Source organism: Poecilia mexicana, unplaced genomic scaffold (assembly GCF_051168715.1).
Source record: "Poecilia mexicana isolate PSO_F unplaced genomic scaffold, ASM5116871v1 scaffold_13, whole genome shotgun sequence".
Lineage (NCBI taxonomy): Eukaryota > Metazoa > Chordata > Actinopteri > Cyprinodontiformes > Poeciliidae > Poecilia > Poecilia mexicana.
This window is the reverse complement of record NW_028263382.1, coordinates 21,012,453-21,040,077: the sequence shown is the minus strand read 5'-3', so window position 1 is coordinate 21,040,077 and position 27,625 is coordinate 21,012,453. Positions and strand designations below refer to the sequence as shown.

Sequence of the window (27,625 nt, the reverse complement as noted above, 5' to 3'; positions counted from 1 at the left end):
TAGTGAAACTAGAAACAAGAAAAGGCTGGTTGTAAATGGTTTTTGTCTTGTCTTTCTGTACTGAGTACCTTGTAATTAAAGCCGATAAGCTGGAAACCAGCTGAAGTCGTGGTGCAGCTGAAGTTTATCTCCGCCGTGTCTCTGTTTTCCTGGCTTTCTCCGTCTTTCTTTCTCAGCACAGCCTTTTCGAAGTCATGAATGATCAGACTCCAAATGAGGAGGATGTACTCGGCGCAAAGAGTGTGTGTGAAAGACAAGAGAGGGAGGAGTGTGCGTGAAGGTGATCCTGGGGAAGGGGGGGGGGGGGATGTAGGAGGGTGCTGGAGTGTCGTCAGTGATCATCGTCACTGTGACTCACACAGAGACAAGAGCCAATAGCCTATTTTTCCTTCTCCTCCCGCATCCCTACTTTTTCCTTCCTCAGCCCTGGCACCAGCAGCAGGTCATTCTTCCTGCACACAGCTGAGGATCAACAGCAGCCTCCTCCTCTTCCTCACTCTCCTCTCTCTCCCTCTCTCACTCACACGCCTCTCAGTTGCAGCTGAGCACTAACAGAACCTCTCAAGAACACACACACACACACACACACACACACACACACACACACACACAAAGAAAACAGTAAGAGGATCGGGATGCGGATGAGTGTTTCCAGCGTGCCGGCAGTTGCCTCCTGCCGTCGCGTCCAGGCTGCTTGGAAGCTCACCTTCCCCCTGCTTCTCCTCCTGCTGCTGCCGGGCAGAGGTGTCCAGGGTGTCCCCTCTCCTTTCCAGCTGGCTCCGGACACCCCCTCGCCGGCCGAGCCCAGCCCGACCCAACCCACACCTCGCCCGGACCCCTGCGAAGGCCGGCCCTGCCTCAACGGGGGGCTCTGTCTTGCCCTCCCGCCTCCGCTCAGGCTGGAGAGCAGCTGGGAGTACACATGCACCTGCAGCCAGGGCTTCACTGGACACAACTGCGAGGTATGAAGCCGCTAAGCTCTTCATCTCCGCTTTGAGCTGCCTACGTGCCACGCAGTAGATTGTTACACACGTCCTGCTGTTTGCAAGTGGTTTTTTTTCTTTCTTTTTCTTTTTTTTTCTTTTCCGTGGGAGCATGTGTGGTCACTGAGACATGGAGTCGAGTGCCGCGTTGCTGTGGAAACAGGGAGGAAGAGCAGCAGTAGAAAGATGCAAAAGGGAAACTGTGTGTGCGTGTGTGCGTGCGTGTGTTTCAGAGAGAAAATATTACAGGATGTTTGGCAAACTAGAACCTAGAACCAGAGTCAATGCCTTCTGTCAGAGGCTTTATGTTTACGGTTGCACAAAGTTACGTCAGATAAATCATGCATGCATGAATGTAATAACTCTTTGAGGAGCAGACGTCGAGGCCAAAGGGCCGCCTCTGAAGTGCATCTATCGATTTCCGGCTGGACAGTCGTGATTTAGATTAAATGCTGCCCTGCTAGAAAAAGATCAGGAGTGCCAAACAGGCCAAGTCTTATTGGTGTTAATCAATAAGCGTATATAATGCAAAAACAAATGCTGCATTATATTAATGGCCTTCAGTTTTTCATCAAAACACCCTCAAATGAGGCTCTGTTACTCTGTTGCACAGTGACACCGTGAATCAGGTCTCATATTTGTCTTAGCTTTCCTATATGTTCAAGGGCGCTGCGAAGCTCCGATGCAGACCTCTTTTATTCTGATTTAGCGCCTCATCGACGTTCTCATAAAGCCCGCTCCATTGCTCCCCCGACTGCGTGAGCTTTACTCGGGGCTTTTAGAGAGTTTGGCTGAGCGTCACTACAGCGCCGGGCTTCTGAGTCATGCTGGGCTGGGGCGAGCGAGAGCATCCGCCAGCAGCAAGGAGGGGAATAAATGAGGCTGCTGCAGCACAGGGGAGGGAGAAGCCAAGGTGACTGGGTTTTAGCAGAATCATCCAACAGGTGGCAGATGAAACCCTCCCCCCCCTTCCTCTGCTTGAGCTCTCTTCTTTACGTTTGCATACACAGGCTTGATTTCTTTCTTTTTTTTTTTTTTTTGGTCAAAATTTTACAGATAGACTCAAACATGGTTTATTCCTACTGATTAAAATACCTCACTGTCCTGTTGGAAAGTTTCGGTCATCAATCTGTTGGTCTCTGCTAAAATTTAAGAGCTTGGTTCTTCTTTCTACCACTGGCAAAAACAAACAAACAAACAAACAAAACCCCTCAGCATGACGCTACCATCACCATGCTTCACGGTTCATATGATGTTCTTAGTTTTGAAAGGCTTGGCACCTGGCATTTTGCTCTCAGGACAGGCAAATCCAAAATTTAGAGTCAAAAATGTCACGACTTTTTGAAAAAATGCGACTTATAAATTTAGACAAATATATACTTAAAGAAAAGAACTGAACTGTCATTTTATATCTACTTTCAGGATTTAAAATGAAAGTAAAAATAAAAAAAGATGGATTTTATTTTTTCTGTGATATGAAAACTGCGGAAAAAAAGAAAAGAAAAAGCAAATCTAAAAGCATTTTAACTTTTTCTCCTTGTGAAGAGAGTTAAAAACCTGCATTTGTTGTTATATATCTATATTTAAAATCATTGTCTGGTTCTTTTAAATTTTTAGCCAAACTTACTACGAGTCATTATAGAAGGTCCAAAAGCCACTTACAGCTCCCGAGCTGCAGGTTACAGACCACTGTTCTAGCAAATTTGTTATAATTGTATCCCTGAAGCTCAATCTTTATAAAATAAGACATGTGGTCTGTCCATATGTGCAGATGCAAATTTTACTCAAGCTCGGCTGTGTCAGTTGTAAAGCAGCGGATTATTTTTGGTCAGCACCCGTCCCCCTCTGTTCGTTTTACACTAACTTCAGTGTCGACGGCAGATTTTGTATTTTTGTGCTTTCCACAGCATGACAGGTCTATACTTTATCTTTTTTTTTGAGCTGGTCCTTAAAATGCTTACCAATTTTCTTCCCTCTGTGGGTGAGCTGGATGGACACATCTGGGCTTTTTAACAGAACCACACATCAAAAAAAAAAAAAAAAAAAGATTGGAATAGGCTGAAGCAGCAGCATTAGCATTACCTTAATGGCCAGAAGCTTGTGTCTGTACATTTTATTTATTTATTTTTATGCACTGGTCTCCCTTGTCAGGATTTATAAGCTTCTCTGTCTCAGTCATCCCTTGTCAGATCCTCTTGTTCTCAAGTCCTCCTTCCATGCCAGTTATTTTCCCTCTGTCTCCATTTCACTCTCTTTGGCTCTCCCTTTGTGCCTCCAGTCGGGAAGTTTTGTTCTTTTTTCAATAAGTAATCATCCTTGTTACCCTTCTGGTTGCTGTTTGGTCCTCTTCAAGCTTAGCATGTCTCGGGAAATCTAGTAAATATTAATGCAGGCGAATGCACATATTTGAGCCTGAATGTGTAATTTTGATCTGGAGTGGAATGAAGAAAATCCACAATAATTTTAAAATTGCGCATTAAAACAATGTTTATTATTAATTAGTTTGTTTCATAATCATTCCACGCCACTGATAAAGTGTTTCAAACGCTTCTTTGGAACATAAAACCAAGATGAAATTTCTACCGGTGACGAGTGAACGGCGACATGTCAGCAGCAATGTGTGTGTGTGTTCTTTGTGTGTGGTTCGCTTGTAGAACTAAAACAGTTTGCTGGAGGGTCTTCGTGTCTTACCGCTTCTCAGAATAGAGCTGTTTACCTCTGCAGCCTGCTTTAATAAAACTTCTGAGGACAGTGACGTCCTGGCCTGAGGTCACACTGGACACCGTGTGCACCATGGGAATACTTTAAAGAGAGCCTCAACAGAGAGCAGCCATCAGCGCTCGAGCTGGACGCGAACATTTCTCTCCTGCTGCATAAATAACAACACCACTCTAGCTTAATGCCCCCTCATGCGCCACTGAAGCTCAGGTCTGGCACAAGCACTGAGTCGGGACTTAGGGGATTCATCGATTTTTGTCTCGCTCCACTTTTCGGTCCATCTCTTCACCATGGAAACTGGAGCGGCAGTCAGTTGGGGTTTAGTAGCCGACCTGAGTTTGAATCGTTCTGCTCTCTCCAGAAACACATTTGCTCCATGAGAGGAGGAGAAATCGTTGGGGGTGGGGTTGTGTGCTGATTTGTGTCAAACAGGAGGATGTGATCCTGAACAAATATTGAAAATGAAGATGAAAAAGTCTGCAGGTTTCAGGAAACTTTGCAGCGTTATTAAACTTTTCTGGCTGCCGTCCCGGCTTTGTGACTTCCCTTCCTGCCTGGGCTTCACGCTGCAGAAATCATCAAAGCAGCCGCATGCAGACCCCGCCGCTGAGCACCAGGAGGGAAAACAAACCCACTCCCTTTGTTAAACTCGCTGCTTTTTTAATAACCGCCGGCACCGTTTTCTGGACGGCATCCCCTGAGCTGTCCGGTTGGAACTGACTGCCACTGGCCTTTCTCTGCATTATTAGCTCCTCAGCCTCTCAGTTATTCATTATTGAAGGGCCTGTTGTGCTCCCCTGATGGATTTGGTTGTTTCATTCTGCTGCACAGTGAAGCTGCTGCCGTACGAAACAGCAATTTGTTCTACAACAAAAGGCTCTTGCTGGGTTTAAGCCACTCAGGTTTATGTAAGCAGCAGATCTTGGCAGAAGAACCGAATCTACATTTAGGGAAGCATTTTTTTTTTTTTCTGTTCTGACTGAATGCACTGAAAATGGTAGTTTGGCCACAGGAGTATAATCCTTCCTGAACACATCAGCTTCTGTGACGAGTTGGACGCTTCAGGATCTTTCTGATGATCTTGATAGATTTTTAAGGCGAATTTTCTTTTCCATTACCTCGTTTCACTGAATCAGCCTCATATAAGAACTACTTAATTTTACTGACCTGTGTTATTTTATGTTTTTGGCTGAAACAAAATTACACCGGCTATGAAAACACAGCAGGGTAATTAATGGGCTTTCACAAAGATCCTGCTGTCTTTCAACTCTAATGACCCTAAAGCAACGGCAGATGCTACGAAGCCGACGCAGATGATGATCGTCTTCAGAACTTTAACCAGTTTGATTTCTTTTTCATTAGATGATTTAAAAAGTGTATTCAGTTTGTATTAGCTTAAATAGCTACTGATTCACCAGTAGAGTGGCAGTGCACGAAGTCTAAACTCATACTATACTAGGTCAACATTGTTTTTTTTTTTGTCTTTCTGACTTAGAAAGAACATACATTTTTCTTCCCTCCTCCCTTTGTTGTTGATTGGGACGATGGTGATGGTACGGGCTGAGCTCCAGGCGCACGCATGGTGAAGTTAATGGGCAGAATTGGGCTGATTATAGATCTGTCTGCCTTGCTTCCAGCAGAAGCGAGCGATGCAGCAGGAGACGTCCTTGGGAGCTGAAAATGGCCTTTATGGGATGCATAAACCGGACCATAAGGGTTTTATATCAACTTGGCTCAAAATGGTCATTAAAGGTCTTTTATTATGAAGTCAGGCCATTTCTCTCAACCCTGCTCTTCTTCACAAACCTCCTCCATATGTTTTATTTTCTTGTTGTTGAAATTTTGCAGTTTGCCCAAATATTTTGCAACAACTATATTCAGCTGAACACGCCTGAAGGAGGAGTTTGATTAACCTTTGAAAAAACAGACAAAACAAATAGATAGTCAAAATAACGTCACCCATATTAAATTATGATTTGATCTACAGGCGACCAACTAAATTTAGCCAGAGCTTGACTGATTTTGAAGTCCTGATGAATCTTTAATGAGCCATAATGCTTCTCGCTTTGATTTTTTTTTTTTGGATGTTTCTTTTATTTTTACCTTTTGCAGTTTTGTGTAAAAACAGATTTGCTCTCTCTCTCTCAGTGAGCGATACAGTGTGCATATGGTTGGATAAACTTAAAATTAATAAAAGAGAAGAAAAAGACTCAAACATAAAATGCTTGCTTGGCTTTTCTCCCCAAGGTAACAAAATCTGCCTACCAGTTTCTTACACACTCACCAATTACCGTGGAGTCTCTACTTTGAATACATTATAACTAAAAGTCTTTAGCACATTTTATAATGCTGAGTTGCTCTAAATAAAAGCCGATAGTGAAAGTTTCGCTTCAGTTTTGTGCTGCATAACGTCTCCGTCTTAATCGCCATGTTCACGGAGTTAATTAACACTCAATGACATGCCGCTGAATCCATTATTGCTTGGGTAGAACAGATTTAAGCAGTCACGATCCCACCGTGAGACTCCGGCGCTTCAATCATTAATCTTTTAATGCAACATCTGATGTGCATTTTTCAGCACTTTTATGTTGCCGTGCAGCTGATGTTTGAGTCTGTTTTTTTTTTTTTTTTGTCTTTCACAGAACTCTTATGAACCATGAGTGGGATGATGTGACAAAGAAATCCACTGCCTATATTTCACGCTGCATAACAAAAAGCTTTTTTTTTCTTCTTTTTTTCCCCTCCGCTCTGTTTTGACGTTTTCTGTTCTGTCGTTTTTGCCACTGGAGGGTTTCGTTGAGGGCTCAGAACATCCACAGAAACAGATAAAGCAGCTAAGCAGTGACACACTCCTATCCACACCAGATGTGTGTGAGTGGGGAGGTAAAGAGCAACACTTCCATGACGCCTCGATGTGTTTTGGAGGCTGCCACCCTCATCTTCGAGTCAATGGTGCTGGAAGATGTAACCTTTAAAAGTGTTGACCTGAATTGCAAAGACCTGCCCAATTAAAAAAAAAAAAAGTTTGTTTCTATATCAAAGCCATCTTTTTGGTTTTTGGTTGCAATTATCGGTAAGACTGGAATTGTAGTAAAATATATCTAAATAATTTTTAAATCTGCTGACACTGCAAGGGTGAGTTACAACTTCAAATCCAAACCAGATCAGTTCAGAAATATTTTATTAATCCAAAAGAGAAATTAAATCTATATTATCCATGTTTCTTCAAAGAGAGTGGTAGGATTGGTAGGTTGGTAGCGGCCGGTATTTTAGTGGATCTTCTGTGTGCAGTTGCAGCAGGACACAGATGCAGAAAGTCACTAGCGAAAGACATTCTGAAGGCTTAGCGAAAAAAGAAAACTTGCAGAGCTTGAACCACGATTAAGATAGCATGAACATGGACCTGGAAACAGGCAGTGGAACGGAAGAATCCAGCTATGAATAATGAAAAACAGGAGCTTGAATACCGAGGCAAGGAAGAAAAGTGACAAAGGATCCAGCTGACCTAACGAAAGGAAATGCGGCACAGCCACGGCAGGAAGGAGGCAGGAAAACTGAGGGAGGAGACTAACACCTGATACAGATCTACAGATCCACAAACTAATAGAGAACAGGCCTGACAATAATCTAAAAAGACAGATTCAAATGTGCAAGGAACAGAATAAACTAAGAAGCTAAACGCAAAGGAATGAACTGATATGGCCGTTATGAACCCGAAGAAAGTAACAGAATATAATAAACACCAAAGGGTCGTGACAGAGTCTGAAGAAGCCTCTGACTGAAAGCACTGTTGAGCATAATCTTCATAAGAGTCTCATAAAGACGATGATGATCTTGAGATAGTTACCTTTCTCTCCATTTGAGCAAATTATTACTTTTCTTATAATCTTCCATCTATTCCAAGACATTTCTAGGTGCTTCTATTCCAGTTTTCAAAAGATCACGGAATAGCTGGATTTTGCTTTTTTGGTGCATGACACATAGGATCTGTCATTGGTTAAAACTAAAAGTTAGCTCTTTTCTTTTAAGTTCTCCTAAAGTGTATTGTAATAATATCTGCCTCATCACTATCAAAGAATCAGATTCAGTTGCGGAGAGTTTTTGATTAGGAACAAGTCCATATTTCAGAGTTGCTGGTGTTTTTTTTTTTTTTTTCCAGTTTTCACAAGTGTGTGAGTTATAATGCAGCGAGAGACTTTTCACCAAAGATTATTTTACTCACACACTGTAGCTGTTTTGAACAAGAAGCGTTAATTAGACCGCAGTGACATGAAGAAGACTTTCTCTCCCAAAGAGAGAACGTGTGTAACGAGGCTCCAGTACACACATCCCATTAAAGAAAGTCCCTCTGCTGACAGCACTCACAGAATAAACAAAGCCGTGTCCCGAAGCCCGTCGTGGCTGTCGGAAAACGTACGCTTGTGTATGTGGTGGTCAGCTTTTTTCTTTTTTTTTTCTCCCACGACCATCTTCTCCTCGGCAGCAGATGCAGCCTGAGCTACATCCAATTAAGCAGAGCTCAGAGCTCATCCAAGCCTTTGCTCTGTTTGATATACAAAGCCTGTGAGTCAGAAGCCCAGGGGCGTGTGTGGTTTTAGTTAAATCTATGCGGAAACATATCAAGGAGACTGAATACTGGAACATGTTACGCTCAGATTCCTCTTTCTAAAAATGTGGAAAGTCATTTTCTTCCTTCTTAATAATTACGTCCTAATTTGTGTTTGAAATTGGAGCAAAGCTTTTGTTTTCGAAATGATACCATTTTAAAGGTGTTCAGTGGGCGTCTTGGAGGTAGCCGGGTTACGATACATATTAAGGCGAATTCCTGAAGATTTCTTGTATGCATCGCTGGCATTGGCCGTAAAGAGAAAAAAAAAAACGACAAAATGTGTAAAAGGTGAAGATTTTCCTCCTAAAATCAATGCATAAAAAGCTGATAAACAGCAGCCAAAGCTGCACAAATCACAAAGGAAAACACACTCCTCCATGTGGAGCAGATGGTTTGATAAATGCGGCAATATTACAGCTCTGTTTATAACCCCTGCCGATGGCTTTAATTTAGCAGCTACCCGTCAGCAGAGTGAACCCGCTTTGAGCTGTTATCACCGCCGGTCATGTTAATGTCTCCCTGTGTTTCGAGGCGGACTTTGTTGTCTTTGAACAGGGGAGTTTTTGGCCAAACTCGCCGGCCATTTCCATTTCACACATCACCTGGGCCTTTGATCAGGGGAGGCAGAACGGCAGATGAGAGGCCGGAGTGAGGGGTTAGAAACAGCAAACGACGGCTTAAAAGGCAGCAGCTGCTGCTCGTTTTGGTTTCTACTTTTAGTGTATTCCTTAGAAATTGAAAACACTCGTAGAAATCTGTTCGTTCCTCTTTAGCCTATATCCGTTTTTTTCAGGCTTTATACTCAGACCAACGTATCTTTGAATGGATTTGACTCGTTTCCACTATTCTTTAAGACCTTTTCAGATTGCGACAGTACAGCTTCTCCGATAGAACCATAGGTTTGTATGTAGTTCAGTGTAAAAATTAGTGATATCACAGTGCTGCAGTACTTGCTGTGATGGAAACCGTGCTTGTCTTTTATTTAATCCCCAATGAGACGATTCATCCGTGATCTACCACTTATCCTATAAAAAGGCACCACTCTCCCTGTAACACCATTACAGGGAGGGTGGTGCCTGTTTCCAGCGGTCATTGGGCGAGAGGCATGGAAACCCTGGGCATTGCACCCAATGACACTGTTATTTATACAAATAAACTTCAAAGAAGAGCCAAATTTACAGGAAATAGTTTTCTAATGTGATTATTGGAAGACAGAAACAGATTTATCTCACTGTTCTTATTGTCAATATAAACTGGTACGAACTAAAACTAGGTCGGGAGAATTAATCATCATCATCGTCAAGCTTATTTGTAGAGCTCGCAGCACAGCGAGGCAATTCAAAGTGTTTTACAAGATATAGACACAACGCATTTAGTGATTTATAAACTAACAGAAGTACACTGAAATCTATTTTCTGAGCTACAGGAAGCGAGTGTAAAGACTTTCAAACTGGGGTTATGTGCTCCATCTTCCTGGTTTTAGTGAGAGCAGGAGGAGCAGCGTTCTGGGTCAGCTGCAGATAAACACATGAATGAGTCTCTCTTCGGACATTAGTCCTTTAATCCTGGAAATGTTCTTCAGGAGATAGAAGGCTGACTTTATAACTGTCTTTATATGAGTCTGTATGTTAAGATCTGAGTCCATCACTACACGCAGTGTTTTTCGGGCTTGTTTCTATCTGTGATTACTGAAGCTGAGCGTCGACTCTTCATCGCTCTCGTCCAAAAATTTCTTCAGTTTTGTTTGAGAAAGTTATGGCTGAGCAGAAGCACAGAAGTGTGTGGATGACACGTTAATTTGTTCTGTGCTTCTGCTCAGCGCTTGAATGGATTCATAGTCGCCTGCTGACATTATCATGTACAGCTATGCATCATGTGCATCGCCACAGTAACTCAGTTCAGTTCAGTATCTTTGTTGTCCGCCAAGGAGGGGGAGTTTGTTTTGCAGCCAGGCAGTTCAAACTTATAAAAACAACATAAAAACTCCACATTCTCTCCTCTGTGATATTATTGCTTGTTATAATCTGAGCTAACACTAGAAATACGCCAAGCCTAGATTTTAACACAGATAAAAGAGGCACAAAGTAAAATATGAACAACTGGACCGAAGAGGAACGGGGAACAAAACCAGTAAAAGGCACAAAAGAAGCAGCTAGTTTTCCAACAAGGCAAAAAAAAAAAAATCCCTTGAGACTGGACAGGAGCAGCACAAAGGCAGCAATAATGAAACCAATACCTGCTTTAAGAAATAAACAAAATCTGGGCAGAGGATGAAAACACATGCAACGTAAAATCCCAGTAATCGGGACAAATCTCACTGTTCACTCAACAACATTAATAAATCACCTAAAAACACCTCCCAGTTTTATGTAACTTATTCACCAAAAACGTTTTTTCACCATGAAAACTCATAAATGACACTAATCAGTTAGACTGCGATCATGCTTCGTTTGCTGCTTTTAACAGACTGATAATTTGCTGCTGACAGATCTGCAGCTCTGAGCGCAAACGGAGCTCCAACCTCTCCACCACAGACTCTTTCATTTGTCTGGAGTCGAGGAGAAACCAGCCTGCAACGTTTCCTTCAGTGGAGCTTATTTACAGTCTTTATTCCTGTCCGCTCTCATTACAATGTTTAATGTATGAAGCAAGTTGGTTCGTCATTAACTCCGCGGCTGATGGCTACGCCGATAACTTCTGATGCCTAATCTTCTCGCAGCATCCTTATGATGATTGGTGTCATCGTCATGCGAATGTCTGAATTTAAGTGTTTGGCGAACATGAAAGGTTGAGTACAGAAAACAGGGGTTTGAGATCAGTGCCGATGTCTGATTCAATCACTGTGAAAAAAAAAAGAAAAAACAACAACAATAAGTTAACAGCTTCTGGCAACTGTCAGCTGCAGATGGTGAGAGTTTGACAGATATGTCACTCAGCTCTGTCTCGGCTCGAGCAAAACAGACGGAAAATAGCATCATTCCTCCTGAGAACCCGACCGAGATGAGCACAGTGTCAAGGAGAATAAATAATTTGACAATGAGGGGTGTCAGCCCACTTCTTTCTTGCCTTAGGTTTTTCGTTACAGCAAACCAATAACATTACTTTGAAACAGTCGGCTCAACATGTGCATAGATGACTCTTCAATAGGTAATGTATTATTTGACAGAAAAAAAAAAAAAAAAACACTCACAGTTCAGAGCTCTGATTCAAATTGTAGATCGTGGGGGCTGAGTCAAGTCGTCGTCTCCCGTTCCTTCTTAATGACATCGACTCGGTAACAGATGCACGATTGTCCTCCCACCAGACACTCGTAACTCAGCAGCCAGCTTTATTTGACAATATGCTCCTTAATAGAGGCCAGCTGGGATGCAAGGCAGCGTGGCGTGATGTATGCACGTCCTTGCGCGCATCGTAAACATCACGTCTCAGTTGCTGATAGCAAATAACAGATTAATCCAAAGAAGTCCTGCAGACAAACACAGCGTGAAGGGCTTTAACCAACTGGGTGTTGCACAGTGAAATAAGCTCCCATTAACGGCTGGGTTGGTCTTCGAGCTGGAAGGTTTCTATAGATGGATCGCTGATTGTTTTTCGAAACCCAAAATGTACAAGAATGAGCCAGCATTGAATGAAAGGACAAGAACAGGGTGAAGTTCTGATTGTTTCCTGCCTTTCTTTGATGTCGAAGTTGATATTAAGTTACTGTATCTTCTCCAAATCAGAGGCGATGCCTTGTATTCAACTTGTGGCAGTGGTCAGATTTCAAGTGGTTTCCTGCATGCTTCACATGGGTAGGCATGTGTATGACAGTGAAATTGCAAATCAACATTCACTGACTATTCAGTGAAAGTCATCAGGATCTGAAGAGATGGGCCAAATCTGATGACTGATGATGAACATCCTTCAACATTTTTGATATATTCTGCTCAGTTTTTCAGATTTGTTACCTTTAGTGAACGTTGTGCTACGTCCAGTTTGTTTTTAATACTTAAAATACACATTTAAATATGTAATTTTCCCAAATTGTTGGCTTATTTTGTATCAGTGATGTTGTTAAATTTATTGGCAATATGTTGCTTTTATAATAGTTGCAATCGAAGAGATACCTATTATGTAAATTTCTATTTGAACTAAACTCCGACTTCCTCTTTCCTCAGACTCTTAACTTAGCGCTGAGCCTGTAATTACACACTTTAAGCCCACTGCCACCGTTGGAATCGGTTTATCTGCTCCCCCACTGATTCTCATCTGGTGTCATTGATTACCACTTAGATGCTCTTTTATATATATATATATATATATATATATATATATATATATATATATATATATATATATATATATATTCTTTTTTTTTTCTTTTAGTCCTAATTTTTCCGTCTCGTAACATAAACACAGTTTGGAAAATAATGTCAGCCTTGCTTAGTGCTTCAGCTCAAATAACTTCATCCTGCCTATTAGCCACATCCTGTCCGCTCTTATCTAGATCTGGCTCCATTTAATAATAATAATAATAATAACAATAATAATAATAATAATAATAATAATAACAATAATAATAAAAACCTTTATAAGTGCTGTCAGCTCACAGCTTCCTTCCTGTCACCATCTGAACACGTGTCTTGTAGGCGTGTTTTTCAGATCCCTGTCAGATGCTCCGAAACATTTCCTCCCTCCTCGGTGACGGGGCTGGTGGGGGCGCAGAGTGATGATACATGTCCGGGGTGGCCTCCTACCGCGAGGCCTCCTACCGCGAGGCCTCCTACCGCGAGGCCCACTTTCTACACCGTCGTTTCCTCTGTTACTCGGTGTGGGTTTCTATGGCAACAGGCAACGATGAAAGGAGCACGAAAAGATCAACAGGTGGAGATGGACGTAACATGCTTCCCCCCCCCCCACAAACATCGCTGCTGTTAAAAGTCCGGAAAAGCGACTGCTGATCGTTCAGGTTTAAATCAGGACAATAAGATCAGAACGTTCCTCATTCGACTCCCAAGTGACTCATTCCCATTTTTGGTGCCAGGATGAGCTTCGGATCCAGTTTTAGCCCGACTTGAAAGAAAAGGGATTTTAGTTATTTTAAAGCACACTGCAAACCTGCTTAAAACAAAACCATAAAAAAAAATGACCTGAAAATCAGAACAACAAACGCCTGAAGCCTCTCTCGGTTTGATTCAGCTCCAGAAAAATATGGCTTTTCAAGCCAGCACCGGTTTAATCATGTCAGCGGTAGGTGCCACTTTTTTAATACTGAGTGTTGTGTGTATGTAGGTCAGGGTGAGAAGTAAATTTGTAGATCGCAGCATGAAATGACATCCATCTGGAGCAGCTGTGGCCAGATAGAGGAGCGGTTTTATGTTGTGCATTTAAAAAAAAAAACTGGGCACATTTCAATTCAGATCTGAAATGCTCAAATTGTGACATGTAGCACCTCTTAACCACGGCCAGTAACGACGGTTTGTTCTGTGGCTGATGATGAAACAATGTGTCATCCAAAAAGGCTGCCTGAAAAGCAGGAGTTGTGTTTCTATTCACATTCAAGTCATGCGTGCTGCAAAGCGGAGATGGAATCTGGTTTGGGAGCACAGGATAGGTAGCGAAATGAGGGAAAAAAGAGAGAAAATGCTGTGGAAGCAGCTGGTAATGCACAGTTCAAAAGTAAAATGCGTCCACAGTTAGTGAGCAACTCACTGTGGATGTGCAGGGAGATGCAATCTTTCAAGTTTCTTCCTGCAAACACAAAATCCTTCTGCAGTTGAGTCAGAATCGAGGTAAACTCATTGTCATAGGCAAAGTGAAATTTAACGAAAGAAAATAAGGAGAGAATAAAAAAAAAAACACCAGGAACATCAGAGCCTACAAAGCATCTACTAAAATTGTCACACAATCTGACGAAATCTTATAAAACGGAGCATCCATCCATTACCTGTACCTGCACATTCGTTGTGTCCTAAAAGTGAGAGGCAGGTAAACTCTGAACAGGTTGAGTACCAGGAGAGAACGCAAACACGTCTAACCAAACGATCTCTAAATCAGCTCCTATAAAACAGTTAAAGTCAACCAGAACATGGATTAAACCTACAGCCGTTGCTTTTTTGAAGGGGCAAATAAAGACATCAAGATTAAACATAGGCAGGTTTCAGCACTTAGCAGATGAGTTATGACATTTTTAACACAAATTTATAATGAATCGTCTTCAACATCTTTGCTTCGAGCAGAACAAGCAGAGAGTTTTGTAAGGTTTTAGCAATTCAGTGGCTCTGAATTCTTGTGCATAAAAATTTGAGGAGGCCTAATCTCAAGGCAGATTCTCAAAAAAAAAAAAGTATTTCACTCTGTATTAGCGTCTGATTGAAGACTGATCCAGTTTTGCTCCTCCGAAAAACACGCGGCAGGCTCAAACTGACACAAAGCTCATTTTAAAGTCACAGCTAATGAAGAGTAGCTGAGGAGTGTTTTTCACTGGAGGGTTTGCTCTTGCATGCAGACGCTACGCTAAGTGTGGCGTGAAAAAGCTGCCTGCATGCGGAGGGGGGGAATGGAGTCCCAAACAAAAATCCTCGTCTATCTGTTGGTGCATCTGAAGGGCTTTAGATGATCTCACAGAAAGCATGACAGGCTCTTGATCCATTTTATTCCTCGCCTGATTGAATAAGGGGCCAGACTCAGGCCTAAATATGAGACGCCAGAGTCCCTCCGCTGCCTCGGTGGAAGAAGAGCCTTGCGGCATTGCTGCCACTTAGTATTCACCCCTCTTCCCCTTGCGGCCCGCTTGGTCTCATTTTGTTGTATTAATCCTCATCACTCACTCTAACTGTTTTGGCAGAAGGCAAAGTTGAGGGGTGATTAACTTTTGAGGGCTGGTGTCGGTTTATTATGGCACCTCATTGAACGTAATTTACATAGAGAACCTGGTGGACCAGCAGTCGGCATCAACCAGCTGTCAGTCGCCTTCCGAATGGCAGAAGAGAGCGACTCGCGACGCCTGGCGCGAAGAGAAAGATTTGTTGCGATGTAAGATATATTCTTTAAATTAAAATTCATGAGCATGGAGGACAGCTTTACCTCGTTAGCTTGTCTCCTTTCCATCTCTACTCCGCCGCTGCATTTGCATCTGCTTTAATGCGTCGAGGCGAGGTTGAGGTGCTTGACCGTGATCCTGTGGACGTCGCGGATCCGGATTTTAAAAGGCGAGCTGCTCTTTGAAGCCACAGGGCCAGAAAACCGTGGGGAAGTCAGTGAGACAGGGAGGGATGGCGGACACTTTGATGTGCAGAAATAGATAACATTAAAGAGCGACTGGGAGAGAGGGGAAGAAAAAAAACACACACTGGCCTCAGCGTCATCTCTAGTTATGGACGGCGAAACAGCTTGGATGAACATGGGAACGTTTTGGATTGGTGAAAGTGCAGAGAGGCTTTTTATATAAGTTTTTATTTTTCTGCACAGTTTTTAATTGTATTGTTTCAGAAAGTTCACTTTGATTTTACTTCTTTGCAGCCGATCCAGCTGACACTACTGCAGTTGAACAAATACGCTTTTAGTAGTTATTGCTTTTTATTTACACGTGACTCAATGCAATTATGTAGGTGTGCACTAAATAAATAAACCATGCACTAATTCAAAGCTGATTTCTGTATATAGGCAACACTTTGAGGCAAAGTTTTTAAAGGAGCAAGAGGGAACCCTGAGAGATAACGTGTTTTTTTTGTTTTTTTTTAATAATCACATTCGTCTTATCTCATTTACCGCCGATGATGTTTATGATTTTAGTCATTTCACACAGCGGAGCCGACGCCACGTGCCCTAAATCTGAGTTTAACGTCAGAGCCGAAATGGCGCGAGAGCCGAAACCTAGTTAGGTACAGGACGAACTTCACTGGCTGAGACTGCAGAGTCATGCCATCTCAGCCAGTTTAAACACATATAAATGAAGATGTGCACTGCTGCACAGTCCATTCTGCTAAGAGGAGGAAAGCGGTGTTTACGTAAGGAGATCGATGCTGCTAAATTGCTGCATTGACAGTTCTTGCTGTCGAAGCCGAGGAACCGAGTCTGTGCAGGTGCCAGGTTCTGCTCAGGTATCAATGGAACTGGCCGAGCCCAGAAAGAAGCAAACCAGGACACCGTGTGAGCTTTTGAGTTTATTTAGGCTGAACAAAATAATTAATACAGTTTCTTCTTCTTTGAGCAGAAGTACATCATATCTTTATCAGTAACTTAAAAAAAAAAAAAAAAAGAAAAGCTTTATCTTTTTAAAACAGGCACCATCAGCAGGAGCAATGACTTGTTTTCCACATCGGGCTGTTTAAAATGTAGAAAGGTTTGTCTGTGCTTCAGTTATTTATTAGTAATAGACCGTAAAAGAAATATAGTCAAAATAAGGAAGCTTAACATATTTAACAAAAAAAAAAAAAAGATGGTTTAGTTATGACGACTGTTAAAAAGTGAGTAAAATGATCCTTGTGATCACTGAGACGACGTTCAGGAAGACAGACAGCCGAGCGGTAAGCCGGCTCATGGGGGAGTTTCATGCTGAATTGCTTTTTGACTGACGGGTGAGTGAAATACTAGCACATTTATCGCTTACTGACAAATCGTTGATGTTTTTGTTTGGAGGCTCGAATCACTGCGTTTCACATTTTGTTTCCTTTATCCTGTTGAAGAGATGGGCCAAACAGCGTGTACACATTTTCATCGCTGATTTAGGACCGTTTCTTTTTACTGTCCCTTTTATTCAGAAGATTGAAGACTTGTTCGGGTCGTGGCCCCCGATTTCTAAGGTTTGGAAAGTATTTGGGGTTATTGGTCTTGGGACAAAATAAATGGAAGCCAACAAAATCTTTATATGGTCAGAAAAACAAACATGAAGCTCATAATCAGTCTGTTGCACTAAAAGAAAAAAAAAACCTGTAGAATGAACCCAAATATTAAGTAATATTGAGCTTGACTCTCTTGAATCTCTGTGATATGCTCATGCAAGCAAGAAGAGAGATTCACTTGCTTTCACTCTCGAAATAAATGATCTAAAATCCATCAACTCATCTTTTGATTGCAGCACCTTGTTTGTGTAGTTTGGCCACCCAAATTCAGGTAGGCAGGCAGCCAGAGTATTTTGCAAAGTTTCTGCATTTATGTTCATTTTTGAAGCTTCAGATACTCAACAACATGACAGGAGAAGTGTTGTAATACAGAGTCTTGGACTTGTCTTTAAAAAAAAAAACAACAAACAATTGTCTTGCTACCAAAGACCATAAACTAATCACCCACTGCTTTGCCAAGAGTGAAAATATTAAAGTCGCATTGTGACGCGAGAGATTTCATACAGACACTTAATGCAGCCTGCAGTCATAGCAACGCATCACTTAGTGTCTTATTTCTTTTCTGTACGTGAAGGTATGACTCACTTGTTTGTGGCACTCAGTTATTCCTTCAGAGGAACATTTGTAAGCCCAGGGAGGGTCCGAGGAGGAAGATACTTCACTTGTCTTCAAAGCTTTTGCGTCTCGTTTGATCTACGTTACGTTGTTGGTTCTTCTTTTCCACGTTTCTGCTTTCACTGCCTCAGCAGAACACGAGCGCAAACAACGGGCGTTGTGCTTTACATACAACACAAATGAATTAATTACACGCTGGCAGCGATGTTAAGTGCTCGAGCGTGGGGATCTTCTCACGGTGAAGGTTATCACGTCAACTCCAGGGGATCAAACTTCACGAGTGAAAATAAAAAGAAAAAAAAAAAAAAGAAAGGAAGAATGACTCTTTTGAAGAATGATTTCCAAGCATTATTTTGTCACTTGTCATGAATTAAATATTTTGTTTGAGCTGAATTGCTGCTGCTCATTATGCGCCGCACATTTTGAGACGAGAATCTCTGCTGGCTATATAAAAGTTTAATTTGCTTCATTCAGCTAATTGCTGTGTGATTGATTATATAATTACTCTGTGTTTGTTCCCTGGTTGTTCTACTCACACGGTGGAGGTTGTAATTCCCTGAATGTGGCAGTGCGGTGCTATTCCCAGTTGTCATTTCAGTGTTGCATGCGTGCGTGTGTGTGCGTGGGTATGGGTGTGTGTGTGTGTGTGTGTGTGTGTGTGTGTGTAGAGTACATAACTTGTACGCTGCATGGTTGTATTTTCTTCCTCTGCTTCATGTTTCCTGATATTTGCTCTGCTCCTCTGAGATCCCACAATGCGCAGTGGTGCTCCAGTTTCTGCTTTCTGAATTCAGCAAGCGGCAACTGCCTCGAAAAGCAAAACAAAACAGAAAAAAAGAAAAAGGACTCGTCCAGCCTGAAAAAGAAGACGGATCTAGATCAGGCCCCATCAATTTTTAACGACGCTTCTCATCAGTAAAACATGAAAGACAAGACTCGTGTAGACTCGTCACATGGCGCTCAGGTTCCTCTGAGTTGGATTGCCGTGACTTGAATCGGGTTTACCACCTGAAAGCAGATCCTCTCACTATCAGAAAACATATGAATGGAAATGCTTTTGTATTCTTCTGCCTCTTTTTTTTTTCTCCACCATCCGACTTTTGCACATCTTGTTTTAGATGCATGTCTCAGTTGAGTCTGCATGTAATTAGCTGAACGATCTGGCCATTAGAGCAACCCCCCGCTGTCTTATCTTGCTCAAATGAGCCACACTTTGCAGCAGGAAGACGACAGCTAAAGCGGTGAAATGGAGCAGTGCACCATGATTCCCAAAGGTCACAGAGTTTGAGGCTGATGGGCTCCTTGATGTTAAATTTCACATTTATACCCATAAAAGCAACATTTAAAAGACAACATATGTCAGTGATAGATCTACAAAACGATTCACTTTCTGCAGCGTTTAATTTAATTATCCTCATGTTACAATATTTTACTGCTGTGAGATTTTTTGTCTACAGCAATATTTCATTGTTTTGACTCTGATCAGACAATGGACAACCTATTTCAGTTTAATTGTTGCTTGCGTTAATTTGCTTACTCGTTTTTTCTTGCTTGGTTTCACTCCCATTTCTTCTTTTTGCATTTTGAAGCTCTTCATTGGATCCTCCTTAAGAGCCAACAGTGAAAAATGTGAATTCTTGTCATTTTGCAACTGGTTTTAAAATTTTTGGTCAGGATTGTGGAAACTTGCTCCGAGAAGATCATTTCATAAAGTGGTCAAGTAATGCTTTTGGTTCACTGTAATGATGCTCCAAAGGACATTTTGTGTCCATGTTTTCAACTTCTCACTAAATCTGAGAAGTTATTGACTTTGACAGCATGTCAGTAAACACTGACTTACACCTGTGAGGATGAAAGAGAATGATGCTCAGTTTAATTATTTGTTTTTGCAAATAAAAACCTGAAAATCGTAGCATGAATGTGTAGTTCCCCCAAGTCTTATGCTACAGACTTTGTAGAAATATCGTTCACTACACACACACAGTTGCAGATATTTAAGGTGCGTCCCTCCTAGATCCAGAAACAGAAAAATCTTTTCCATATCTTAGTAAAACAACTCAAGCTCAGTCAGTTTGGTTTGTGAGTGTGTCTAAGTAGCAGCTTGCGAGTTTGCCACAGTTTCTCTACTTTGACTTTAACAGATAAATATACTTCAATAAAAACTATTCCATGTTTGGCTCCATGTTTGGGGTCTTTGCAGTCTTTCACTGGTTTTTACACATGATTGCCCTTTATTTATCTCCATCCATCTGCACATTGACTCTGACCAGCTCTGCTGTTTAGAACTTTTATATGATTTGGTACCTAAAGTTTTGAGATTGGACAGTGTTGACGCACTTCTCAGAATCACTGGAGCCTGTTTCAGATGCACACCGTGAAGGTAAGACCAGAGCAGACTGACTCCATATTAGAAAAACAAAGATGCACTGGACAGAAGAAAACATCTAAAACCACGTCCTGATCACCTTTTTATCATCTGCTCACCTTTGCTTGTTATGCCCAGAAACAGCATAATTTTTTTTGGATAACATTTTAAATGTAGATGTGAGGATTTGAGGTTTTCTTTGTGTTTATGTTTCTGTGTTCCGATGTGTCTCTTCTTCTTTTTTTATGGCGGTTGGCAAGCAACTTACTGATGTGCATTACCGCCATCTACTGGAATGGAGTGTGGATCGGGATGCTACTCTATGGAGTCTCTGTGTTGTCCCGTCTGTCCCTTGATTAGTTGCACCTGTTACTTGTTTCCCCTGATTGTCTCCCTGTCTTTTTAAACCCATCTGTGTTCCTTGGGTCCTTGTCAAGTCAAGCTAAGCCTCAGATGTCTATCAAGTTACCAGTTGCTATCAGTATTGAGCCATTCACCTTCCGCTCATCCTGTGCTGCCTGGATTTTGGACTTTGTATTTCTGACTTCATCATCAAATTATCATTTTGGATCCACGGTGTTTTCCTCACCACCTTCTCCGCAAATCATGACAGTAGACTAATAACTAAACAAAGAGAAGCAAAACTATCGGAAGTTTTTACCATGTTTAGCCAGTCATTTGTCTGTACCAGGCAGTTTGCTGTGAAACACAGCAGCAGCATTTATCCTCCATAAATATGGCCTAATTAAATCACAATGTGAAGGAACAACTGCATAACAGATGTATGTAAGTGCGAATGTGCCTCACCACTGGAACATATGACTACGTGTCTGGTAAATCTACAGAAACAATAAAACTCCCCTCTTTAAAACCAGCCCATGAAGTCTGTGAGTAAGTAGTGCTGCTGTTTTCCTCTACCTGGCTGTATCGATCCCTCCTCCTCGGGGGCGACCATCTCAAATTAGAGAGGGGATCACAGCACCTTGCGAAGCAATTAATTTGGCCTCGGAGAATCTCTTGTTCTGTTTGTTGGTGTATGTGGGGATATAGGGGATATTATCAGCTGCTTTGATGGAATTGATTCACATGTTTTGCCAGAGCCGGGGGCAAATAAATAAAAATCTAGAATGATGCGGAAACAAGTCTGAATGCATTAATTCTAACACCAACAAAAAACACAATGCATACAGAGGGAAATGTACGCTGTGTATTCTATAGTTGTACACTCATTGCATCAGACATGTTGCTAAATGTACAGTTAATTCAAAAGTTATTCACACCGCTGGCAAATTTAGAATGAAAGCAATATTTTTTATTTTCGAATGTCTGTCAAAATAGGATATTGCAATTTGCCAAGGATTTGAGCATGAAGAGAAATTCATTTTATGTCTAGTTTTCACTTTATTCAAAAGGAGAATGTCTGAATTGAGTTTTCCCCACTGCACGTTGTCAGGTTCTGTGTGAAAATTCAAGGTTCGACATGATTCTAAATAGTCTGTGCTGTTTCAAAGCAGCCTGATTACCCTGATTAGTTGCTTTCATCATGTTAACAGCAGCTCTCTGCAGCTGGTTTGGGGCAGGTTCAGGTTTTTATGGAGTGTGAAATGTCCTGATGCCTGAGTGTATGCATGCAGGGTTGTTGTCTATGTGTTGCCAGTCGATAAGACTGGTGACCCTTCCTGGTCACCAGTAATCTTCTATAGTGGATATTCAGGGAATTTGTTGTTCAATAGCTATAGTGGTTTGTTGAGACTGAATTGCTAATTTTCTTGGTTGGAGGTTTTACTCCCATGATTGTACTCCAGAAAAATTTCTCTGAAAATAAAAGTTTACTCAAGTTGTAAAGACGCTGGAATATAAGTTTCAAAAAAACATTTTTTTACTCTTCTTGGCATTAACCTTTACGTGTGGCTGTACATCGACATGGACTGTGGCTTAGAGACCAATCTGGAGAGACGCAAGACAAACGGTCACGAGTCAGACTCTAGGACTCTCTGTAACCTAGAGAAGACTGTGTTGTCCTCTAAAGGTTGACCATTTTAGACAGATAGGAGCATCGAACTGTGCGCGAGTGAGAGCGGACTGTCAAAACATGAAAAAAGTTTGTCAGGGTAGCAAAGAGGGGAAGCTTCACAGAGAGATTAGCAGTAATGAGCTGTGACTCTGGCCATAGAGAGAAGAGACTGTTAATGAGTCTTTGTTGCTCCGCCACTCCGTTTCTCTCACGAGCGTTCGTTCACGAGCTCGCATCTGCACGTAGCAGGGGGCGGGGGCAGGATTCACTCTCCGAATCACTGCAACATCTCTGTTCTTCTCTCTCCGCATTCTAGGCTTTTTGTTTGTTTTCCCACTTTATTCAGATTTTATTTTGGCCACTGGAGCTTCAGATGCTTGGTTGGAGGCTCTACTGCTCCGACAAAGAACGCATCAATTTATAAGAACAGGATTACAGACGTTCTTAAGCCAAACAGCAGACAACAGTTTCAAGCAGTGAGTTTTGTCACGTCTCATTTTCAGCATAAGAACCAGAAGGTTTTCTCTAAATGCGATTCATTATTTATGGATGAAACCAGCGTGGAGGAGGCTGTCAGGGAGCATTTTCCTCTGTGCTCCGTGGTGGATGAAATTTCCAATTTAGAAGAAAATGTAAGTGTATAGATTGAGGATAATCCAGCATTAGAGATTCTCATTGTTTGATAACTTCTAAATACAAATAGCACAATGTCACAATATGATGGTATTTATACAGTAAAAACCGTTACTAAAAAAACAGACTATTTCTATGGAGGTAAAATGATGTAATTATAGTTATGATAGTGGCATACCATTGATTATTAGTTTGTCAGAACACTAAAGCAAGGATACAGAATATTACATATTCTGTGGTACTTTTCAAGGGTTTATTGTTCTGAATTTGTTTTGTTCTCAAAGGAGAAACACTGGTATAACAAGCTACTCAAGACTAAAGTAGCAATAACACAGTGACTGTGAGAAGGAAGAAGTCGGGACTGGAATGTTGTCTGAGAGCAGTAGGTTGGAGACTTGACAAACTGGCACCATATAGAGAGATTTATAAGCTTTATTTCAAATCCAGTCTACCAGTGGTATAAACTACAACCTTGTGAAAAAAAAACAAACTGTAATTCAAAACAAACATTTTGGGAACACTCAGACAGATGCCCCGCTCCACTGCTGTCTCAGCTACTTCCTTTCAGACCTGTACCGCCGGGTTACCTTGCATTAAACCACGTAGCGATTGTAAAGGCTCACTTTTCTCCACATAATCACCCTGTGTTTCTTTGTAATTGAGGTTGAACTCTTTTAGTCCAGAGTCTGCAACTAATTTTCCAGCAACAACGTGCCCTTTGGCCCTAAAAGTGAACTCAAGCTAACGTGACACATGTGGTGGACAGAAGAAAAGAGAAAGAACTGATGTTTAAATCTAATTGTCTGCAGCAGCCAAACAATTCCAACTTTTACACGCAGGGGAGACATAATATGTAAAACCTGCAGTAAAAGAAAACATTTCTTCCAGCTGCGGTTATCTATGTGGTGTTTGCATTTTCTTCATTCTTAAGCTATCTGCAGTGGCCATGGCATAAACAGTGTTTCTTCGTTTTTCCTCGGGTTTAGCTGTTTCCAATCCTAGACTCGAACTGCTTCATAATCTGGGGCCAAAAAACAAGCTTTTTGTGAATCCGTAGCTTGTTGCTCGTTGGTGTGGAGAAATCCAGCCTCTTCCACTTAGTGCCTCCATGCTCACCAATGCCTCCAGCATACATGATTCTTGTATAAGTCCATCCCTTTTCTCTGACATCTTTCTTTTTTAATGCACAAATCTTTAACTAATAATAAAAAACAGCAACAACAAAAAAATAAACCTATCTGCTTTGTGTTTCTCCTAAATTATGATTAAATGTGCACTTCAAAGAGCTTTGTTGCAGAAACAGATATTCTGAGAAATAACTAATTCAAAAGGAGATTAAAAACAACTCCTAGACACCGTATGGACTGCATCAAGATGGTAAACACTGGTAATTTTAGAAGTACACATAAGAAGATACTGCAGTTTTAGCTATTAGTAACAGCTCTGGTGTGAAACCCAATTTTATATTTTCTGCCTTCGCAGTAAAAACCTTTCAAACAAGGCGTGGGGCTGAGAACAGCGGTGATGAACGTAGCACGATAACCGTGTTTTCCTCCTGTTTCCTCCTCTGGTTTCGACTCCGCTGTGTTCTCTGTTATGTGTTTTTGTTGTTTATTTTCTCCATTATCTCAGTTTTTCACAGACCCCTGTGCCAGCAGCCCTTGTCTCCATGGAAACTGCAGCCGGAGCGAAGGCGGGGAGGAGGGCGAGCCGGCCTACTCGTGCGAGTGCACAGAAGGCTATGAGGGAGAGAGGTGTGATCAGATCTTGCTGGACCTGCCGCCCGCCGCCGACTGGGGCCCGGCCACCCCCTCCGCTCCCGAGCTGGCCACACCGGTGACCTCCACAACGACGGCTACGACTCCGCCCCAGCAGCCAACCACAGTCCCAGCCACCACCACGCCGGCGCCTCCCACCCTGCAGCCGTGGCAGCCGAAGCCCGGGCAGAGGCTGCTGGTTGTGCAGTGGGATGCAGACAGGGTGAGAGCGTTTCCTCAGCTCCAGAAGATTTACAGTTTTCCCCTCGCCCCGGGAAAAAGTCATCCAAACCGACCTGGTTCATTATGAAAAATTTATTGCATCCAAAAGAGTTTTCGTAAGCTGATAGAGTCTTTCACATTGCTCTGGGGGAAGTTTGGCCCACTCTTTTTTGTTGCTGGGGTCAGTTTAAGGTTACATCACAGCTTATCAATCAGATTTAATCTATCAGACTTTGACTAAACCTTCCTTTGTTATCCAATCAGCTGATGGTTAGATATTTTCAGAGTTTTTGTATCAGTTTGGTTAGGGTAAAATTCACAGTTTCACTAATTTGAAGTCATCCTGATCTTAACAGCAACAAAGCAGTCCAAGACAATCACACTTCCACATCACATAATACTCTTATTCTAAAGGTTTTACACTAGATCCTGTTTTCAGTATAGAATAACTCAGCCTTTGCAGTATATTTTAAGTCTAAGTGTTACAAATGTTGACAAAAAGCTGATCTAAGTTTGCCTCAGTTCCAAACTTAGAATTGAGGCTGAAAACCAGCACCTGTGGTCAGCCATATCACACAGACAGCAAATGTTCATAATGAGCAATTGGAGTTATTAAAAGTTGCTCCGCAAAGTCAAGAAATTTCAGTCTGGAAAAGTGAATTTTAAAACTGAAATGTTTTGGGACCCTCGATGCTGTTCTTCCTGGGCGTGTTGCCAATTCACTATTGAAGTAATTCTGTTAGAACGATCTCTCCTGGGAAAGTTTACCGTCGTTATTGTTTCATTTGACAACAATAACTCTTTTGGTTTTCTGGAATCCCAAAGCCGCAGAAGGAACATGAAACACTTAAAAGACTGAAATATATGAAACTGTTTCTCAGCTGAAATTGTTGAGACCGATGCATATGACATGCTGTTTTTTTTTTAGATCTTTTATTCTGCTTTATGTTGCCTGACACGTTCCCGATTTTACACAACACTCGACTTGTGAATTAATAAAGGGGGACAATAACTTTCTCACAGATTGACAGATTGGTTTAAGATAATTTTTTTTGATAATTTGTTTGATTTTTGAAATTCTTTTAATGAGTTGAAACATTTAAAGAAACGTGTTTAGGACTAAATATTGAAAATGTGATGGTTTGTGCTTCAGGTCACCGAGGGTCTGCACTGTGTGAGCCCTGAGCTCTGTGAGCTGACGTCAGGGACCCTGACTCTGTCTCTGGAGGTGCCTGAAGAAACCGCCGTGAAGTAAGAGGAATATCACAAAGTTCTTGAAAAACCGGCAGCTCCCTTCTAAACGTAGGATTACTTAACATTCAGAAAAAGTTGAGAAAAGCCATCCTCCTCTTGCTTTAAAGTTCACATCAGCTGCAGTTTACACTCCAGCCTGGAGATGACCACCTAATTAATCTGTTGCTGCGAAAGTTCCTCAACAACTGATTGCTCTAACTTTTAAAAACGAGCTGCATTCAGGTGCATAAGAGGGAAGTCGCTGGCCAGCCCCGTGTAATCTATAAATCTGTAGATTCTTCTGCTGCAACCCGAGAATAGGTAGTCCTGACCAAAATGTACCTTATAAAAATACAGAGTCTGCATAATTATTCCACAGAAGAAATAAAAATAGAGCCTGCTGTGTACATTATTTTATCTACATACTTACCATTGCAGCAACTTTCGCTGGAAACATTTTTCAGCTTGAAGGTTGCGTCACTAATACCCTTTCATTTGAAACCCTGCGACCCAACTGTGCCGTGCCAGCACAGGTGCGCTCAATTTATTAGGAGTGTGACTGTCCAAAAATGGTGTTACAGCTGCCCTGTAAACAGGAGTTCAATGAATTATGCAGAAGGAGTGGTCGAGGTGATTGCTGGATGCCCTTGACGTTCTCATTATACATGAGAGGCACGGCGGCGCAGGGCTCTGCTGATGATCCCAGACAAAAGGCTGCGAATTGGGGGGCAATCAACCTCCGCTGCCCTGTTTTCCTGCTTTTTGATTACACAACATTAATCCCTGAATAATGTACCGTGATGCTGGTTCTGAGGAGACTTTTTTCAGACTAACATCTAGCACCGTCCAGAGCTGCAATGACCGCCGAGCGGCACATAATTAGAACAGCAGATAGTTGTAAAACACGTCTGTCGGACACAGCGTGTTGAAAGGTTCAGCGAAAAGGGAGCAGTCGTTGAAGTCCTGTGAGAAAAGTCAAGATAGCTTTTCTTGAACCCACACATTTCTGAAAGGTTTTTGTGGCCTTTATTCATTAGTAGTTTGACAGGATGAAGAGCAGAGAGAAAAGGGGAAGACATTCAGTAAATAGCCCAGGCTGGGAATCAAACGAGTAATTTCTCCCTAACCCAAAACTAACTGTGTGTTTCCACCGGTGGTGCCATAAATAAGGTCGAGCCCTTTGCTTATTCCCAATGAGCAAAATGTCGACTACTGTGGAAGATTTTATGCCGCGTCAGGTCATCTCAGTCGGATTTATTTTAGAGCTATCCATAGATGGACATGCTGTCGGACTTTTGGGTCATTGTCCCTTTGAACGCAAACTAATGTCAGACATTCTCCTTCAGGATTTTCTGGTAGAGAGCAGAATTCATGGTTCCATCACTTACAGAAAGTAGTCATGAAGCAGCCATAAAGCATTATACCACCACCACCGTGTTTGATTGTCAGTGTGATGACCTGAGCCTGAAATGCTGTCTTAGATTTACATCAAATGTGACCTTCTAAAAAGCGTCACTTTTGTCTGAATAGTTCATTGAACATTTCCCAAAAGTCTTTGGAATCATGAAGATGTTGTTGCTAAAGAGAGTTTGTTTGTTTTATTTATTTTTTTGTCAGACCTTATTACTATTATTTTTGGATTTTACTGCGGCTT

General features: G+C 41.8%; 1 protein-coding gene across 1 annotated transcript in view; it reads left to right on the top strand.

Annotated features, from left to right (window-relative positions):
* Nucleotides 1-635: 635 nt before the first annotated feature.
* Nucleotides 636-27,625, top strand: part of dner (delta/notch-like EGF repeat containing) — a 44,776-nt gene continuing 17,786 nt past the window's right edge. The window contains exons 1-3 of the mRNA XM_014994934.2: nt 636-962; nt 24,392-24,739; nt 25,892-25,989. Of these exons, the coding sequence (XP_014850420.2) occupies nt 636-962; nt 24,392-24,739; nt 25,892-25,989 (773 nt within the window). The remainder of the gene's footprint in view (nt 963-24,391; nt 24,740-25,891; nt 25,990-27,625) is intronic.